The sequence below is a fragment of the Neovison vison genome, chromosome 14 (assembly GCF_020171115.1).
Source record: "Neovison vison isolate M4711 chromosome 14, ASM_NN_V1, whole genome shotgun sequence".
Classification (NCBI taxonomy): Eukaryota; Metazoa; Chordata; class Mammalia; order Carnivora; family Mustelidae; genus Neogale; species Neogale vison.
This window is the reverse complement of record NC_058104.1, coordinates 17,519,416-17,539,734: the sequence shown is the minus strand read 5'-3', so window position 1 is coordinate 17,539,734 and position 20,319 is coordinate 17,519,416. Positions and strand designations below refer to the sequence as shown.

General features: G+C 51.5%; 1 protein-coding gene across 1 annotated transcript in view; it reads right to left on the bottom strand.

Annotated features, from left to right (window-relative positions):
• Positions 1 to 20,319, bottom strand: part of PDPK1 (3-phosphoinositide dependent protein kinase 1) — a 76,707-nt gene that overhangs the window by 24,406 nt on the left and 31,982 nt on the right. Inside the window, exons 2-6 of the mRNA XM_044233775.1 lie at positions 19,691 to 19,957; positions 16,198 to 16,240; positions 15,801 to 15,938; positions 11,446 to 11,590; positions 10,350 to 10,447 (exon numbers count right to left, since the gene is read on the bottom strand). Of these exons, the coding sequence (XP_044089710.1) occupies positions 10,350 to 10,447; positions 11,446 to 11,590; positions 15,801 to 15,938; positions 16,198 to 16,240; positions 19,691 to 19,957 (691 nt within the window). The remainder of the gene's footprint in view (positions 1 to 10,349; positions 10,448 to 11,445; positions 11,591 to 15,800; positions 15,939 to 16,197; positions 16,241 to 19,690; positions 19,958 to 20,319) is intronic.

Genomic DNA, 20,319 nt, shown 5'->3' with positions numbered 1-20,319 from the left:
TCGTTGGCAGGACTGTAGCTCTTGGGCACAGCACGAGTCCCCTGGAATCGGACTGTACACTCCCAAGCCCCTCCCCGGTCCAGGGCCCTCCCCTCAAACCCCCTTTCTTGGGGCTCTCTCCTCCAAGAGCTGGCTCAAAGGTCAACCACTCTGTGACACCAGCCCTGACAACCAGGGCAGTCCCTCCAGGCCACCCCGCCGCGCAGACACAGCAGAGAGGCATTTGCCCAGCCTCCTGTACCTGGGAGCATCTTGAAGACAGGTGGCCAGTCTGTCTGGTTCACTATTGCACCTGTGGTGCCTCAAACAGCCCCAGACACACAGCAGACACAGATGGGACACGTGCAGATGTGGAACAGACCTGACCCCCTGAAGGCTACGCGTCCCTAACAGAGCCCATGGAGGTTAGGGGCCATGAGGGGAGTGAGACCCAGGAGCTCCAGTCAGGGAACCTTCTCCATACCTGCCGCTTCCAGTAGAAGAGGAAAATACCAGGGCTGGGGAACACTAGGTCTGCCAAGCTCGACCTACAGACCCACAGGTCAGTGACAGCAGGTGCCTCCGGACCTGTCCGTCACACAACAGATGACGCAAACACCACCTAAGCCATCCCAGCACATTGGGTGTCCTCTGACACAGGGGGCAGTAAAGCTATTCTGCCTTTTCCTGTCACCGACAGACACAGGACCAGGGTTTCCATGGGACAGCTGCCCACTGTGTGAGCGTGTCTGAAATGCTGTGTCACCTCCGACACCCACAAGGAGACGCCCCCCATCACTTGCCGTGACGTGCCATGCACGGTCTCCCACCCCAGCCCCATGTGAACAGCACATGCACGGAACAGCTACGGGCAAGGCTTCAGCCCTGCTCGGGCAGGACCCCGGAGGAGACTACCTTTCCCAGCAGCAGGGTCCAGCTCGGCTCTGTCTCCTGTCCAGCACCCCGTGGCAGACGGGAGACCGAACCGCAGATTAACATCGTTTTGCTCCAGGCAAACAAGCCCCGTGACTGAGCCTGACCCTCTCACAGATCAAACGGTCTTTCTTCTCAGTATCTTTAATAATCCCTGCTAGAAAGTAATTGTCCCTGAGGACACATTTTCCTGAACTGACCTGAGAAGTGAAACATCACAGCAACACACCTACCAGTGAACAGCCTCCAGCCCTCCAGGCCACGGCTGAAGCCAGGGACACAGGAGGCAGCAACCAGCCCCATGCAGGGCCCTGCCAGGTGGGCTTACTGATAAGTGTCCAAGCTTCTCTACTCAGGGTTCTCAGCAGGGGACAAAGAGGCCCCCGGGGACCATCTGGCCATGCGGGGAGACATTTCCCGCTGCCACAGTAGGGGCGTGAGGCAGCTCAGGTCACCTCGTGGACAGACCCCATAGGGCTACAGACAGCAGGAGCACCCCAGCGCCACACGTCCCCAGGCCCTGGGTGGCCTCTGTGCAGCCTCCCTGGGACAGGGCTCTCCCACCCTCTGGAGGCAGAGCCACAAACAGAACAGGTGGAGCCAGCCCCATTCTGGGACGTTCTGGAGGATGGGGAGCCGGGAAAGGAGAAGAGCCGAACATCCCTTCATCGTCCCTGCTCGGCTGCGTGTCTACTGAGGCAGGGGAAGCAACCTTCTCCTCCTGCAATGACTGGAGGCTCTGAACTGGGCACCTCAGCCTGGTCCTGACAGAGAAATGACTTGCAGTTACAGCTACCTGGGACAAACACAACAGACCCGTGTTTGGTCGGTCTGCAAAATTCTTGACCGTATATGGCTATAAATAACACAACATCTGAATTAAAATGCAAACAGAAACCAGGGCGCCCAGCCACAGCAATGCAGCACACGGCGTCTGGGCTGAGAGGGGCTGTGCATCCCCGCTCACCACCCCCCGAGGCGGCCTTTTAGTGCGGGGGCTCGCCGAGGGGGAGAGTCCCTGACTGCCATCCGAGGCCTCTGAGGCAGATGCCCAGGAGAAGACACAGACGGAGCCAGTGTGCTCGCTCTTCCCCACATGTCCCCAGACGTGGTCTCTCTCTTCGTCAGCACTCCAAGGGGCCATCCTGGGTACTGGGGCCCTGGGGTCAGCAGGAGCCCCCAGGGGAAGGCAGGGGAGAGCCACAGGCACTACCCTTCCTGCCTTACACCACACCGCACCCCTCTCCCACCACGATGCCCCCACCTGCCCCAAGCGCGAGAGGCTCACAGTCCCCCTGTGGGGATCCAGCTCTGCTGCCTCCTCAGCCCTGTTCTCCTCAACTCTCCCCGCAGCCAATCACTCTCCCGCGCAGGCCGCTGCTGCATCTGCATCCTGCCAGGACCGTGAGCGACACTGCCAGGAACACTGAGGTGACTGAGAAGAGGGAAGAAGAACCCGAGAGCCAAAACCAAATGAAACGAATCAAAGAACTGCAAATGAAAACATGATGGCCTATCAAAACAGCAAAGATAAAAAAAAGGAAATACAAACCATCAGCAAGGATGTGAGAGGACACACACACCCAGTGCTACCGGTGGGAATATGGGAGGGTGTCGTTTTCAGGCGAGCAATTTTACAAAAAGCACCAAAATCCACAGAGAACAAAACTTGCCCTCTGAGCCAGCAGCTCAACTCCTGACACCTCATACTCACGGACAGATCCAGCACAGGCAGGAGACCAACATGGACCCTGGGAGTCCCACTCGGTAATTCACGGCCTCCTCTGGGTGTCCATTCTGCACGGGAAACATGCGCTGCTTCCGCAATCTGTTTTTTTGTTTTGTTTTAAGATTTTATTTATTTACCTCAGAGAGAATAAGAGCGCGCGAGAGCACAGAAGGTGAGGGAGAAGCAAACTTCCTGCTGATCAAGGAGCCCCACACGAAACTTGATTCCAGAATCCTGGACCACCACCTGAGCTGAGCTCAGGCAGATGCCCAACCAACTGAGCCACCCAGGCACCCGAGATTCGTTTTTTTAGTGCTTATTAAAAAGTTCTAAAACTGTATTTTTGTATGGACAGATTTATGCATAACTAAGAAAGTAATTCATAAGTAAATAAATAATTCAATAATTTTGCCTTTAAATAGCTACATCATGCACCAAATAAAGTCTAGAAGACATACACCGTTCCCGCCGCCCGTGACTGGGCTTTAAACAGTGAATCCGGATGTTATTAGGGCTGCATGGTTGCTGCAGGCTTTCTGGGCCTGGCATGGCTTGTCTCCCATGACACCTGTGGCTTCCTCTCCCCCAGGAGCCCATGCACACCTTCATAGAGGTGGGACTCCAAGTCCCCAGGAAGGTATGAAGCCCACCCCCCAGGACAGGAGCTCTCTTGTTAGTCACGAGATGAAAGACTCCTCTGGCGTGTGGAAGAGAACAGGAATACCCTCAGAGTGATGTTCTAGAGGCATAAAATAAAACATGCAGGATGAGACAAAGGACGAAAATACCAAAATATTAAAGCAGTGACCGTGAGATGTAACAGTATGTGATTTTCTTTATCGATGTAACAATGAGATCTGGCAGGTCTAACAGAATTCTGAAGCCGGAATGGGCACATGTAACAGATCAAGAAAGTGACAGTCGAAGGGGCGCGTGGGGGGCACAGTTGGCGGACTGTGCTCTAGCTCCTGGTTTCAGCTCAGGTCATGATCTTGGAGTCATGGGATGAGCTCAGCGGGGAAGCCGCTGGAGACTCTCTCTCCCTCCGTTCTTCCCCCAACTTGTGTGCGCTCTTTCTAGAATAAATAAATAAATCTTAAAACAAACCAACGAACAGAAACCCGCGACAACTCTAAAGGAACAGAGGGACGTGTGTGACTGCCCTGGATGAGCACAGGCACTTGCTGCCCGCCTTCACGCCTTCACAGTCAAAGAAACGTTTCATTTCACGGAAAGTTTGGGGAAAATATACAACTTTTCCCTCTCAGCTTCATGGACAGCCAACTTCTCTGCATGACAGCCAGGGTGAGAGCCACAGAGAGACAACCTAGTTCCCTCCCCGCAGGCTCAGAGATGAACCGAAGGCCAAACTGTTCTACCAGTTAGAAAACCAGGCCTACAACCCACCACCGGCCGAAACGCAGCCGTTTGCATGCCACTGACCCACTGGAAGCAGGCCACAGGGTGAGGGTAAGGAAGAGGGTCTCAGGCTGGGCTGCTGTGTGCACCCTGAAAGTGATTCATGTGTGACCAGCATCCTGGGCCCAGCATCCTGGGCCGTGGAGCACTCTGGCCACCACCCCGGACTCAGAAGTGCCAGTGACGAAGGAGAGACCTTAAGCGATGTTCCTGTGGTCAGAGAACACCTACACTCTCTTCAAAGCTGGCGGCGCAGGCTGCTGGTCTCTTACCCGTATGCCCACAAGTGAAGCGCAGTAAACATGCTCCGCAAACGGGCCGCGCTCTTAACCAAGGATGAGCAAACTGAGCAAGACGACGCGTGAGAAGGAGTCTGCACCGCCACCAAGTGGTCTTTATCCCGGGAGCACAAGAGTGGTTCAACGTATAAAAATCGATCAATATACTATGTGACATCAGCCTGAAGGGAAAAAAAACCCACACGATCATCTCAACAGACTCAGAAAAATGTTCTAATGAACATCTAACACTCTTTCACAACAAAAATACATCACAGAGTAAAAACAGAAAGAACCTCCTCAGCCTGATCAGGGTGTCCAGGAAAACCCCACGGCGAGAGTCCCACTCGATGATGAGAGATGGAAGCCTCTTCCCTCAGATCAGGAACACGACAAGGACACCTGCACGGGCCCCACCTGCTCCATATGGTCCTGGAGCTCCGACCACGGCAGGGAGGCAAGAAGAGCTAACAGGCATCCAGAGCAGAAAGGAAGAAAATGAAACCGTCTTGAATCACAGATGACTTGATCTTACATACACAAAGTTTTGAGGAATTCATTAAAAAACGATCATAACTAAGAACGAAGTCCTGCCACGCTACAGGACACAAGATCAGGACCCAAAAATCAAGTGTATTTCTGTATACTTGCAGTGAATAATCAAAAATGAAATTCAGAAAACAATTCCACTCACAAGAGCCTCAAAAATAAAATATTTAAGAATTTCCTAAAAACAGTGCAGAGCTTGTAGGCTGAAAACTATGAGAGGTTTTTGAAAGAAATGACAAGACCTGAATAAAAAGACCCCCTATGCCGAGGGACCAGAGGACTTAGTACTGCTGTGATGGTGAAGCCCCAGACAGCTCCCCCACATTCCCACCCCCATTGCGGGCCTTCGCTCAGCACAAGGCTTCCAGGCCCAGCAACACTGCAGGGAGTACCAGAATGCCACTCCGTCTAAAAACAATGTTCCCGGGTGAGGACCGACCACGTTCTATTTACCCATTTGCATGATCACCTAACGGACACGAGTTGTCTCCACGTTCTGGCTATCAGACAAAAGCTGCTCTCAACAGTCCTATACACCTTTTCTTCATAAACATGTTCTATGCTCTCTTGAATATGCGCCAGGGAGTACAACTGCTGAGTTACACGCTAACTATGGCTAACTGCCACCTGACTTTCCATAGGGATTGCACCATCTCACGTTCCCACTGCAGGACACCAGGCTTGGGCTTCTCCACACCCATGCTAAGGTTTGTCATCACTGTTGGTCACTGTGATCACAGCCGTTCAAAAAGCAGTGGCTCAGTGTGCTTTTGATCTGCATTTCCCCAATTACTTTGAACATCTTTTCATGCATTTACTGGCATTTGTTTGTCTTCTTCAAAGAAACACCTATTCAAACCCTGTGCCCACTTTTAAATTTTTATTTCGTTTTATTTCTTAAGTTATGAAATTTCATAAGTCCCTTAAGATATACAATTTGGCAATATTTTTTTCACATTCTCAATGGTAACACAGCACAAAAGTTTCCCAACTGGACACAGCTATTTCTCTTCTGTCGCTCATGCCTCAGATGGCGTATCTAAGAACCACTCCCCGCCGACCCCGAGGTCATGGAGATTTACACCTACGCTTCCTTTCAAGAGTTTCAGTTTCTGCATTCTATATTCACATTTCTTCTCTACCCATGTTTAACTTCAGAGTTAGCTTCTGCGCATATGGTGTGAGGAAGGAGTAAGTCATGTTTTTGAAGAACTGGTCAACGCCAAAGGATAACAGCGAACCAGTTCAAGGTTGTCGCGAATGGCAAATAAAGGGGAAAGGAAAGCAAGCACTTATCCTGTTTTGTCTCTGTAGTTAATACCACCATAGCTAACCAAACAGTTACTATGGGGAAGTTGTTCTTTAAAGAATTCCAGCCCATGAATGAAAGAATTAGACTGTGATCATTCTGAATTCTCTAGAGAATTAATGGATCTAGGCCATTATGGCTAAAAAGGGCTGCTGACATCACAGGGAGAGATGACAAGGTGTTATGAGTGTCCTAATGGAGAACACACCCCAGCCTCTGGTGTGGGAGGACAGAATCTGCATGTGATCTCAAGGGGCCAGATCCAACTTCCCATTTCCAGCACACAGAGGGGACAGGAGCATTGTTACAGGACTCCGCAGAGGTGCAATCAGGAAACTCTGTAAGACAAATGACCGGTTTTCTTCGACAGACTACAAGGGAAAAAATAAAGAATGAAAAAGAAATTTAAGGGCGCCTGGGTGGCTCAGTGGGTTAAGCCGCTGCCTTCGGCTCAGGTCATGATCTCAGGGTCCTGGGATCGAGTCCCGCATCGGGCTCTCTGCTCAGCAGGGAGCCTGCTTCCCTCTCTCTCTGCCTGCCTCTCCATCTATTTGTAATTTCTCTCTGTCAAATAAATAAATAAAATCTTTAAAAAAAAAAAAAGAAAAAGAAATTTAAGAAACAAATTAACTAGGCCCACTGTGGAGCTTTATTTAAATCCTGACTCAAGCAGACAACCACCAAAAAATCCTGATGTAGAATTATGACACCTGGAAATTTAACACAGTATCCTGGGATATAAAACAAATACTGTAGTTTCTCATTATGAAAATAGTTTGCTGTTGCAGTTCATATATATATATATATATATAATAAATATATATGTATTTAATTTAATTTAAATATATATGTATTTAATTTATTTATTTAATTTATTTAATTTATTTGACACAGTGAGAGAGGGAACACAAGCAGGGGGAGAGGGAGAGGGAGAAGCAGGCTTCCCACCCAGCAAGGAGCCCAATGCGGGACTTGATCTCAGAACCCCAGGATCATGTTTAAGTGGGTTAAATGATCATGATCAGTGGGTTAAGGCAGAGGCTTAACCCACTGAGCCGCCCAGCCACCCCTGCAGTTATACTTTTTTAAAAGAAACTTTATAGGGGCACCTGGGTGGCTCAGTGGGTTAAACCTCTGCCTTCAGCTCAGGTCATGGTCTCAGGGTCCTGTGATTGAGCCCCACATTGGGCTCTCTGCTCAGCAGGGAGCCTGCTTTCCCCTCTTTCTCTGCCTGCTGCTCTGCTTACTTGTGATCTCTGCCAAATAAATAAAATCTTTAAAAAAAAAAAAAAGAAACTTTATACTTTAGTGATAAATACTAAAGTATTTAGTGGGAAAACTAATCGATGGTGGAAATCACATCAAAAGCATGGTCTGAATTTTACAAAAAGCAACTACTCTCAGGTATCACAGCTATGACTAAATAAACACCAATATTGAGAAGACCAGAGTAAACCATTTCTCAATATAAAGAGCTGTACCTGGGGGTCTAAGTATAAGAACCTGACTCTGTCCTCCAACATATGAACTTGGCTTTGGGGTGGGTGGTGATGTCCTGCTCACGCCACACTGGGGACAAGGCAGAGGTGCTTGGCCAGGGTCCAGAGTCCATAGCACAAGGCAGGGGTGGTCAATATTGGTCTGAGGGTCTGGAAGATGGCCATCCATGGAAGGTACAGCTGGAGTGAGTGACAGAAGTGACTTCAGCTCCGCAGTCTCCCTCCCCACCCCTCACGGCGTCACCAGCCAGCCCTCCCCTCCTGTTTAGTGAATGGAACCTCCACATCTGCCTGCAAACCAAAAAGGCCTACATGGCTCAAGACACATGTTTCTAGACACAAACCCTAAGTCTGAACCTCTGTGGCATCCTAAGCTCTGCAAACGTCTTACAAAGAGGGCAAAGACCAGGGCCACGGACAAGGGGCTTACTGGCTTACTCTGCGTGATTAAGCTGTCCCCACTCGGACAGGTCTGGAACCCTTGTTAGGGTAGGTTAGAAGTCAAAGTCCTCTGTGCCAGGAAGTCTTCCATGGTCCCACATACCCTCTTCCACAGCTGGCTGCTGCTTCCTATCTCTGCCTCTCATAGCCACAGGGCCACGCGACTCCACAGGAAGCAGTGATAGACACAGGCACAACCTGTGTCTGTCTGGGAAGACAGACAACCTGCCTCTTGCAGGAGGACGCAACAAGCTCACGTGCACAGCACAGCTAAGGAGCCTGGGCCATGTTCCCACTGACACCTGCTTTCTGCAAGCTTAAGATGTCCTCAGGAATCCATCTCCGCACGAAAGGTAAAAGCTAATGCAAGAAAAAATTCTAAGATTCTGAACTACTTCAAACAGAAAGTGACAGCAAGTCAGTATAATGAATCCTTCGTGTAATTATACATGTTTTTCCCTCTTTCTCTAAGGAGGAAAAAAAAAAAAGCCAACTCCTCCGTATATATGAGCTCTCCCTGGTTTACAGTGTAAGCACTTTCAGACTTCTCCTTCTAGAAAGAAAGATATGCAGGTATATTTCACTATTTCACCCAGGCATTTACATTCTTCTATTTTCTAAACGACTACAAGTCAGCAGGACTAGCTTGTGCCAAGTATCAGATTCTAAAGAGAATGCGAGGGGCGGGGGGAATGGCCAGAGCAGACCCGTGAGGGGGCTGGCTTCTGAGGCTGACTGGGGGGGCCCACAGGAAGTCACAGACGACATGACAAGAACAGGACCACGGCATTTTCTATTCAGTTCACCCAGGTCATGGGCAACACTTACGGCTACGGGTTACACCATACCCACAGAAACTCGGCTGCCGGCCATCTCAATGTGACTCTGCAGTAGGAACAAGTCCAACAGATCAAGGTTTCAGGGCATCTCACAATTGCCCACAGGACACTTGTGAGGAAAGGGAGCCGCAAAAGGCGGGCAAGTGGCACCAGGATTGAAATTTGTTGAGAAATAAGCATGTCTTCCTTGATTGCAAGTTTTGTTTTGGCCCCCAATGGGTGGTGCCCTAGAAGTCCCAGAGAAGTGCCCAAATCCCAGACGTCTTGGCAACTCAGTGAGTGTCTGCACAACAGGAAGGCACCAACTGAGTCCTCACACCAACACTGCAAGTGAAAACATGGGGCTGCGAGAGCACCCGGGAAGCAAAGATAAGGCACCCTGCGGAGAACTCAGAGGCCCAGCCAGGTGCAGCCAGAGGAGGGGACCCCAGACACCAGCCTGCCAGCCGCCCTGGGAGCGTACACTCCCTGAAGAGGCCTCCATTCAACGTGAGGCAGAGCAGGCCTGCCCGGCTGAGCTAGAGGGCTCTCCTGCTGGCCCATGGGGCTCACGGCTCCCCTCTTCCGCAGGAGGGCAGCTCGAGCAAGCTGGGTGCTTCCACCGGAAAGCCCAGTCCTTCTCACGGGTCCCCACAGGACCTGGCAGAGGCGAGCACATTGCCCAGCCCTTCAGGCCAGGCTCAGAGTAACTCTGTCGGGGCCACTTGTCCTGACTCAAGGTTCATTTTCAAGGTCCCTTATTAATTTCAAGGTCCTGGCTGGCCAGCCAGGACACCCCAAGGCACTCTTGTGGCCCACTTTACAGTTAGTCACTCCTCAGGCGATGGAGTGGTCATGATGCATAAACCAACACCAGAAATTACCCTAAGGGAACAGTGACAGGAGGGTTTGTAATTATAAACATGCGCCTCAGGAGGTTAGACATCAGCCCCCAGGTGTTCTGCGACTTCACAGAACCTCACTCTGACCAGTGTGCTGGATCAACTACACAGAGGAGACGGGGAGACAGAGGGGGCCGACGGCGGGCACCGGGATACAGGGCAGTGCTCTCTCCCCATTACAACCGACAGTCCCAACGCAGAGGGCTAGGAGCGGACTCCACTGACCCCACACTCCCGCGGCAGAACACCAGGAATGCATGTGGCACCTGGCATCCCTCCACCCGGCAGACCAGGCGCCCACTGCCCAGACCTTCAGGCAGAGCCACCACGGAAGCCAGGGCCTGCCCCGTGAAGGCTTAAGTGTGTATAACAGCAGGGGTGTGGCGAGCACGTCACGGACAGTGAATACAATGCCATTCGACGCATTTCTGAGAAGGTGTTTTTGATCTGGAACACTGGGCTGGGACGTGCTGGGAAGAGGGCACTCACACACCTTGTTTACTCTCCGGGGATAGCACTTTTGCTGTTCCAAAATCCGTGATCTGGATGTGCATGTCCTCATTCAACAAAATGTTTTCTGGCTTCAGGTCCCTGTGAAAGCAGATTTGGTCCATCTGAGATGAAATATTTCAATAGCAATGTTATCACAACCACTAAATTTGCTGAAAACAAATGAACTGATTAAATACTTCTAATCTTTACGGACTAACAACCAAGAATGAGAGTCTACAAAGTTCACACTGAGCAAATACCAGTTGCATCTAATGCGTATGTTTCCATCACGTCACTTCAGAAATGCATCTGTCATTTTCTTTTCTTTTTTTTTTATAAACATATAATGTATTTTTATCCCCAGGGGTACAGGTCTGTGAATCGCCGCATATGTCATTTTCAATACACTTTTTGGTAAAACTGTATTCCAGAATTTTTAACCCATAAAAGGCAGATCTTGGGAACCTATTGTGGTCAGGTAATCATTTTACAGTATATATAAATCAGCCACCACGTTGTTCACCTTTGACTTACACAGTGGTAAGTGTTCACTGTTTCTTGATAAAACCAGAAAACAGGATTAAAATATTAAATTTTGTGGGGTGCCTGGGTGGCTCAGTGGGTTAAAGCCTCTGTCTTCAGCTCAGATCATGATCCCAGGGTCCTGGGATTGAGCCCCGCATCAGGCTCCCTGTTCAGTGGGGAGTCTGCTTCCCCCCATCCTCTGTCTACTTGTCAGTCTGTCAAATAAATAAATATTTTAAAAAGTCTTAAAATGTTAAATTTTGTTATGTGTATTTCGCCACAAAAACCATCTATAACAGGAACAAGAGAGCTCGTACAAGAAACACTTTCGATTTGACAAAATCAGAGAGTCACGGAGACGGAGATCAGAAATGAGCACGCACACGAGCTCCAAGGTGGGACGGACAGCACCAGTTGGGACGGCCAAGGGCGCCACCGGCCGCCAGCGTCACCCGGCACTGGGAGGGCCCGTGAGTCTCAGCACCAGGTAACGTCAGCTTCTCCTCAGTTCCTACCAGGAGGCCCCCCATCCCTCCAGGCACCCCCGCAGAGCTGAGCCAGAGGCCTGGTACCTGTGAATGATGCCCTTGCCATGCAAGTACTCCAGAGCTGACACCATCTCGGCCGTGTAAAACCGGGTGCATGTCTCATCGAATGAGCCAATTTTGCGAATGTATTTAAGTAGTTCTCCATTTTTGGCATAACTAAGACCAAAGTCTAAATGTTGCATCGTTAAGGAAGAGTACAAAAGTCATTTTTTTAAACTAACCTTACAGCCCCATAGGAATATTTTTAATTAATGAAAACTGAAGGTACCCGTGTCCCGAGACAGCAGTCCCGCTTCAAGTCAGGCCCTGTCGTGATGATCACATCCACAGCTGCTGGGGTTGATAGGACGCCCTGGCCCCAGCCCCAGGCCCAGGCCCCAGCCCCAGGCCCAGGCCCCAGCATGAGTTTCTCCCTGAGAACACAATGACACACACTCCACGGCCCGACTGCTCCTTCTGGACCCCACCCTCTCCAGAAGGTGACGGGCTCAGGAAAGCGAAGCCACTGGAGCGGAATGGCCAGAGCCTGTGGCACACGTGCCTCTTGGCAGGCTTCAGCAAGGAGAAGGGGGGCCCCACCCTAATTCAGCCTCCAAACCTGCACCACAGTGGGCTCAGAGCATTTACTGAGCACCAACCACATTCACAGTGTGCTAAGAGTTCACTCACGTAAAGGTTTCTCAAATGCAAGCTCCTGTCCAAGTACGAAGTAACAAGTCTTGTAAGAGAACTGCCATTTTACTATCTTCTCGATTTTATCAACAGGAGAAACAGAGACGTTTTTCCCATTCACACTGTGGTGTGATCTGCTTCCAGTCTCCCTTCCCAGAAGGATTATAGGCTGGAACAGTAACAGAGCCCATACACCAGCTTCCTCTTAGAAGCTCCGAACATGTGCACCTATAAACGGAACCGTGCAGGCTGACTTCACAGCTCCCTAGCTGCCAGGGCCACAGCGACAGGAGTCCTCACTGCCCTAGCTAGTGGCTCTAAGGCAGGAAGGGGTGGCCCACGCTCGAGGTCTTCACCAGGGCACTGTGGGCTCCCATCGAGGACAGTCTGATGCTGCAAGGCCATGAGGACAAGCCCAGGATGGAAGGACCAGCGAGCAAAGCTGCCCAAACCTGTCCCTGATTCAGCCCCACCCATGACCACCCACGCCCTTCCAACCAGGACAACAGGAACCTGAAGGAGGGAATGCAAAGGGTCCCAGCCAGACCCCTTCACAGCTCACCCTGCTGGCTCCTCTCCAGGAAAGGCTGGTGTCCATGGCCCTCTCGGCAGTGGCCCCACCTGAACTGGCCACTACTAGCCTGAACACTCAGGAGTGCCAAGGAGCCTGCAGCAGACCCGAGAGGCTCGCCTCCGTGCAGGGACAATGCCTCTCTGAGCTTCACACGGTTTGCCCCTGTCTGACCACTTCTGGAGTTCCTGCTTCCTGGGTGAAGGACACTTCTAGTTCTTCACTCAGCTTGAGGCTAAGGCAACCAAAGGTTCTGAACATAACAACTGTTGAGGGTCCTGGCTCCAAGCCCACGTTGTCTCCAACCACACACGTGCCTCATCCCCAGAAGTATTCTCTCGCACCTCCTGGGTCCGCCACATAGCCCAGAAAATTTTTCCCTCCCTTGGCACAGCCAGTGGCCCAGGACAGCAAGGAAGAAGCTGCTCTCTCCCAGGAAGTGGGTGAATTCCCGGAAGGATGTCACAGACCAGGCCTGTGACAGAGCCCGGTAAGCTCAATGCCTGTGCTTGGTAAAGGGACCTGGCCCAGAGAGGTTAAGCAACTGACTCGGGGTCACGAAGCCAGGAGACAGAACTGGAGCCCAGCCTCCTAAGGTTTAGAGCACTACTCCTGTCCCCGAGCCACAAGAAGGGACACACAATGATATGCAGTCAGTCCAGGCAGCCTCACAGGTGAGAGAGACACTGAGCAGCCTCGAAGAAGACTCTTCAGTGTCCTCGGGGGGCCCATAAGCAGTGACGGCAGAGTGGTGAGGACAGGACTGATGCTGGAGCCAGGCAGAAGCACAGGTTCTCTAACCCTGAACAAACCAGGCAGGACCCTCTGCCGTACATGCTTGTGGCTATGACACCCCTTGACTGCTCCCCCATGAGGGCAGAACCACTGGGCAAAATGCACCACAGGTGCTGCCAGGACCTCCTCAGCTCTCTCTCCTGAAACTCCCTTCCCACCCCGAAACAACCTGGAGGGGGGCCATTCCACAGGGGAGACCCAGGGCCCAGGGGCTTGGCCACTCCACAGCCCCCAGCTGGCCGCCAAGCACCCCACACTGGAAACCGACCAGCCCTGTGCCCCCCAGGTCTGTCCTCTCCACTCATGGGCAACGCCCTGCCCCCCACGTGCCGGTGCCTGTGTCAGGGTGACTCGGGCTCAGGCCTCAGAACTTTTCCCTGCTGAGGGCCCACCCTCCGGTGGCCGGCCAGCCTGCTGATGCCCCCTGCCCCCAGCTCTCAGTTCACACACTGCCCTGACTCCTGACCCAGCAGCAGTCAGCACCCACAGATGCATCAAACGCCAACCCCACACACACCTCCAGCCTGGTCTCACCCTCAGTCTCTTCTGGCTCGCTCCCACCACCCCCAGGCATCCCGGCCTGAGGCCCCACACCCAGAAGCCAGGCTGACTGCACTGCCCCTTGCCCAGCTCCCTCACAGGAGCCTTCAGGGTGGCACCAGCCACGATCACAGCAAATGGCTGCTCTGCTCTAGCCCTCGGGGCTCCCGGCGCACTTAGAAAAAAATCCGTAATTCTTATCAGGCGCCTAGGGGAGGAGAAGCTGGCCCCTGACCAGCCTTGTCACTCCAACGGCATGCCAGCTTCTAGCCCTCGCTCTACCCAGGTCTCTGGCCGAAGTCCATGTCCCTGCAGACCACCAAGCTACGAGAGCAGCACTCTCCTTCACCCTCTTACCTGCCCTCACTGCCCTGGCTCCCTCAAGTCTACTGCACGGGCACTGACAGTCTGGGTGTGTCTAACTGCTCCTGAGTACGCAGACTCTATGAGGGCCAAGTCTTCTTCACCTTTTCACCAGCATACCCCCGTTGCCTGGCACTCAGCAAGTACTTCTCAGTCAGCGAAAGGACAAATTCAGCCGACAGCTGAAGGAGCCAGAAAATGGTGCTGGGGCCGGGGCAGGAGGGGGAACGGGAAGAAGCAAAGTTCTAAACGAGAAGAATCTGTGTAGAAAGAGACAGGGGAAAGCCTGGGGAAGGGGGGCAAGCCAAGTCCTTACGGGGACTGGCTCTGTAGGAGTAGGGCACAAGCTGAGGACACATGAGGACAGGAGGGACAGAATTAAGGGGTCGATGCCTGAACAAGCCCTGAGGCAACTCCACATGACAGCTGACCTCTCCGTGCAGCAGAAACCAGAAGAGCATCTATTGGAACTGGGGACAGAGTCACGAGGGCACAGAGGGGCTGGGCAAGTCCTGGTTAGGAAAAATGACAGGAAAGGGCTGTGAAACAAGGAGAAACTGGATAGCTAGGCCATGCGATGGGCAGGCCCTGGGATGAGTGAGACAACACAGTGTGGTCTACCCCGGAGACCAGAGTACCCTGTCTGCCCTGCTCCCTAAGCAAAGGTAAAAGAGGGGGAAAAAAACACTGCTCCAGGGGTTAGGGGAGAAATCAGGGAGCAGAAGAGGCCCTCAGAAGAAGCAATCAGTGGTGTGTGACAGCCTTGCTGGAGAGCCAGAGGCACTGGGTGACCAGAGCCATGCACAGGCAGAGAGCAAAGTGGGGTGGGAGCCATGGGGAGGATGGAGGGCAGGAAAGAGGGAGGGAGGCTGGATGGTCTGAGGAGGAGAGCGTTCTGGGTACTGTGGGAAAGACTCTGGACTCCTGAGGATGGCTCCCTGGACTTCTCACTTGGGGGCGACGCCTGATAAAGCTGTCCCTTCAAACAGACCCCATACCCCTGGGCCAAAGAGAGCAGAGAAGGGCCCTGAGCACCCAAGATCCTTTTCCCTCCCTCACTGCCCTGCTTTGAGCGGAGGACCTGACATCTGATGGATATCCCAAGGACACCAGTTAGAGGAAGAGGGAATGCCTCTGAATAAATGTCTAGCAGTCACAGGGTTAAAAATCCTAACAATCCTTTAGATTGTTTATGAACAAAAAAACCTCAGAAAGGTTTGTGATGATTTCTTTTGAAGTAACATTCTACTTCAGTGAACACCAGCACTCCCAGGGGCTCCCAAAGCAAAGTGACGTGAATTCATCCGCTTTGAGAATATGCCACCCTGTCCTTTCCGGCAAAGAAACTACTTGTGAACATACACAGAGGGGCCATGACTCCAAAACCATACAGGGTCACTGGTGTGACTTCAGAAGCCTCTGACTGTTCAAAGGATACATAGCTTTTCATCATCCTGAAATGTGAAGTAAAGTTTAACAAAGAACGGGTGATCCAGGCGTGACATCACGTCTCTCTCTCTGGTTACATACGGGACCTTGTTCTCTTTGATAATGTGACGTTTCTCTAGAATTTTAACTTAAAGTAAGAGAGAAGCAAGTTACTACGATTGATAATGGTTTAAGAAAATATACTAAAAACAAAACTCATCAAAGCAACTGATACAAATCAAAGTTTTTCACAAAACCTACCCATCCGGTTTGTGGTCTCTAAGACCACGAGCATCCCACCCCTGAAATCAGCACAGAGCCTCCAGGTGCTGGGAGGCCGGGCTGCCACGCACTGGCACACGCCCTCGCCTGCACCCCGGATGCGCAGCCCCGGGGTCAGTACTTACTAGCATATTCCCTTGAGGTTGCCAGTTCTCGGGCCAGGACCACCTGGTTTGGGAAGAAAAGAGGGAAAGAGAAGAGAAAAAACACTCAGTATAACCCGGGCATCAACTCTCACAGGTTACCTTGAGGCTAACCACACAGGCTAATCTGCCCCTACCATTAAATTACATTTAAATATTAGAAATTATGGGGCGCCTGGGTGGCTCAGTGGGTTAAGCCGCTGCCTTCGGCTCAGGTCATGATCTCAGGGTCCTGGGATCGAGTCCCGCATCGGGCTCTCTGCTCAGCGGGGAGCCTGCTTCCTCCTCTCTCTCTCTCTGCCTGCCTCTCTGCCTACTTGTGATCTCTCTCTGTCAAATAAATAAAATAAAAAAATATTTAAAAAAATATTAGAAATTATGTTAAAACATATTGGTCCTGTGCTAAAAATCTGGCTGGATGTTAACGATGAAGTTACTGTGTTCTAATAAACAGCAAATGCACAGATCAATCAGGATCCTCAGAAGGCTTTCCGTCTCTGCTCCTGCTGAGTTCCCAGGGTGCAGTGACGTATGCATTCAGTAATATCCGGGACTAACATCACCCCCACAAACAAGAGACAGAAGCAGCAAGTAATAGCCCAGATGGGTCCTGGGAACGCCTTAAAAAAATAACTTTTAGAATATGTTCTCAGTGTATGTTCACTGTGATAAGCTGCCCTGAATTTGGGCTTTTACAAAGAACTGTGACCACACATTTCAGTGGGTGCTCCACTCGGGGACGGTAAACACTGTCCCTGCTGTCAAGGGCCCAGGAAACCAAGGCCCACGAGGCCCACGGAGAGTGCCCCCTGCACAGTGTGCCTCCCACCCGGGATGCAATCCCACTCCTGGCGGGCCTTCTCAGCCGCACACCTACGGCCTATAGTCACACTCCACTTTGCGAACAGAGAGCCAACAGGGCACAGCACAATGTGGAAAAGAGATTTCTACACAAGCAACCTTTGGCACAAGTGGGTACCAATTTCCAAAGGCCTGATGAGGCCCGTTGGCCGGGAAGCTGGGGCACCCGATCCACCACAGCCAGCTGAGGCGGATGACGCCCCCCAAGACACCTGCAGGAAGGATGGTCTGAAGACCAGAGTGAAGATGGAAACCTGTCCGAATCCTGGGGGATCGCTGGGCCTCCCCTCAGGGAACACCTTCGGAGGCCGGACTCATCGCTTTACAGAATTCTCCAACAGACTCACCAGAAGTTATCTGGGGAAAACACTGTGTGAAACGACCTGCAGTGATTAAGAAGAATGGGTTTGGATTGTATGTGCTCAAAGGGAAAGATCTCAGAGATCTTGCCAAAGGAATGCACCTGTGTGGGCTGTTCTCAAGCACTGGGGCATGTGTTTATGAAATGTTAAGTTTCTTCACAGGAGCATGTGCTAGCTACAAGGAAGGCGGAAAGAGGAAGAAAGAAGCATCAGAAAGCACTAGTACTTAATGGGATCTTCTCTGAAGTCGGCACTTAGGAAATCTCTCTTGTGTGAATTCAACATTTCATGTGCAGGTTTCCCTATGGGCACAGGGCAGGGAGTATCCCTCTTCCAGGGAACAAGGCATGACGCACCCCTCTGTCACCGTGGAGCCAACAGCAGAGCTCATCCGGACGTCAACAACATCCCCAGGGGGCCAGGCAGCAGCAGGCTGGGCCTCCACACACTCCGGGGCCAGGCTTGGCCAAGTGTAGATCCTGCTCAGGCTGGGAACAGCCGCTTGTCCTCCCCCCTCCCCTAGAAATCTAATTTTAAGTGGTCTCTATTTCCGGAGCGATGAGGAAGACCTGAGGGTAGCACATATCATTTGAGGCCCAGAGCATCCGGACTACACGCAGCGCCAGGAAGGAGCCTGCAGCTCCCGGTGCTCCTCCAGGCACCCGGCTTCAGAAGGCGCAGGGAGACAAGCATCACAGCTGGGCCCTTCCAACATCAGGACTGCATCATCCAGAATGGGCAGGGCCTATTTTTATCTGCTGTGCAGACCCACAGACAAGGGGGAGTTTCATAAATAAGTCCTCATTCGTGAATCGAGGTAAATGTCCATGAAGCAGAACCGAGAGAGGGAGAACGCGGCTTCTTTCGCCGAACTCTTCAGTAACTGTGCAGAACAGCCAAGGTTCTTTTCAGAATAGTTTCTTCTTTCTGAGAAGATCTGTGAGTACCAGAACTACTGGGGACTATCCTCATAGTTGAAGACTATTATCACGTGGGCACAACTGTTTCGTAATTTAAACAGAAACGGCCAATAAAAAATCTAAATTTAAAATCTAAAATTTAAAATGTAAAATCTAAATTAAATTTAAATTTAAAATGCCTGTGTGGCTCAGTCAGTTAGGCGTCTGCCTTCTGCTCGGGTCATGATCCTAGGGTCCTGGGATGGAGCCCTGCATCGGGCTCCCTGCTCCCTCTGCCCCTCCCCATTTGAGCGTACATGCTCACTCACTTTGGAATAAATAAACAGAATCTTAAATACATACATACATATATATATATATATAAATGTATTATATGTATATATAAATACATACAAATATATATATATTATAATACACACACACACACACACGGGGAACAAAAAGTTAACAATGATTAAAACCAAGTTGGGAACGTGGGTGAGCTATAAAACTTCACGTTCTTCTTTATATTTTGTGACATTTCATGAATGTAAAAAGAGAAAAGCGAAACAGGTTTCGCATGAGGTTTCTCCCCGGAGGCCAGTCAAGAAGGCCCCGGCCATCTGCAGGGCGCGCTGGTGCCCAGGCCGCCCCCGAGCCTGCGCAAACCCCCGGCCCCATCACAGCCACGTGGGGCTCCCACCTCGGCAAACGGGCTGCTCTGAACCTTCACTTCTTTGCTTGGAAAGGAAAAAAACACCACAAGATAGGCACAACTGGCTCAGGTAGCAAACAGAAGTGCTGACTGAAACGGAGACCGAAAACCTGGAGGCTAGCAGGTCTGGGGCTGTGCCTCCAGCAGGGGTCAAGGCTGTGCTGTTTTATGCATTGTTTTAAATACCAGAGAAATAGTAAAGGTCATTAACTGTTTCCCGAAAGGTCTGAAGAGACATTGATACTGACACTTTCAAACAAAGGGAGAGCAAAGCTTCCAAGACCGTGCTGACGGGATACAGGATGCAGGATGAAATCTGTCGATGATTGGTTAGGGTAAAAACTAACTGCATCAAACCCCAAACCAGACCAACAACAGAAAGACCAACAGAGAGATGCCTTTTACAGCTTTCGTCTTCAAAAATCATGGCTTAGGGATCTCACCCACGTGATTCACCTGGTGGTAGGCGGCCCCAAATCACCCTCGCAACCAGAGTAGAACCCCAGAGAGGCCTGAGACCCTCGCCTGGGGAAGACCACCACCCAGGTCACGGGGTCCCCTAGCTCCAAGCCCTGAGGAAAGGCAGCCTTCCCAAGGAAAATATACTCATTGAGAAAACAGCAGCAGCAGGTACTCACTGTGGAAAAAGAGCCTTCACCAAGAATTTTCCCAAATTTGAAGTCTTCAGGCCGTTTCTTCCGAGGCTGTGGCGGTGGCTGGGCGGTGTGCTGCAGGGAGCTCGCACTCGGGCGGGGCGCAGCCGCGGTGCTGTCCATGGTAGGGCCCTGTCTGCTGCCGCCGCTCGGAATGCCAGGGGCCGTGCCGGACTCAGTCTGGGTCCTCACCATTGATGGGGACGGGCAAGCACATAACACCACGCTGGACTGAATAGGAACGGTGTCGTACTGGTGGACACAGGAAAAAGGGGTAAGATTCACAGTGGCTCACTTTTCCTACATGTATGAACTGAAGTGGTAACACTGTTGAAATACGAACACCAAGTACAGGGCAAGGCATCTGACGTTCTACCACAGGGTTCAGGCCACTGCTCTCCTGTAATCTCTTCCCTGCTCAAATCCCAGCCCCCACTCCCCGTCCCATGTGCCCAGCAACCCCACCATCCAGATCCTATCCGCCCTCACTCTCCTCCAACCAGCCCCTACCATGGCCAGTTGGGCCTTCCCATCACGGCCCAACCTCAGTGCCCCCAGCAGCCAGCCCCAGCCCCCAGAGGAAGCCGGCCCGAACTCTGACCACAGCATCCCCA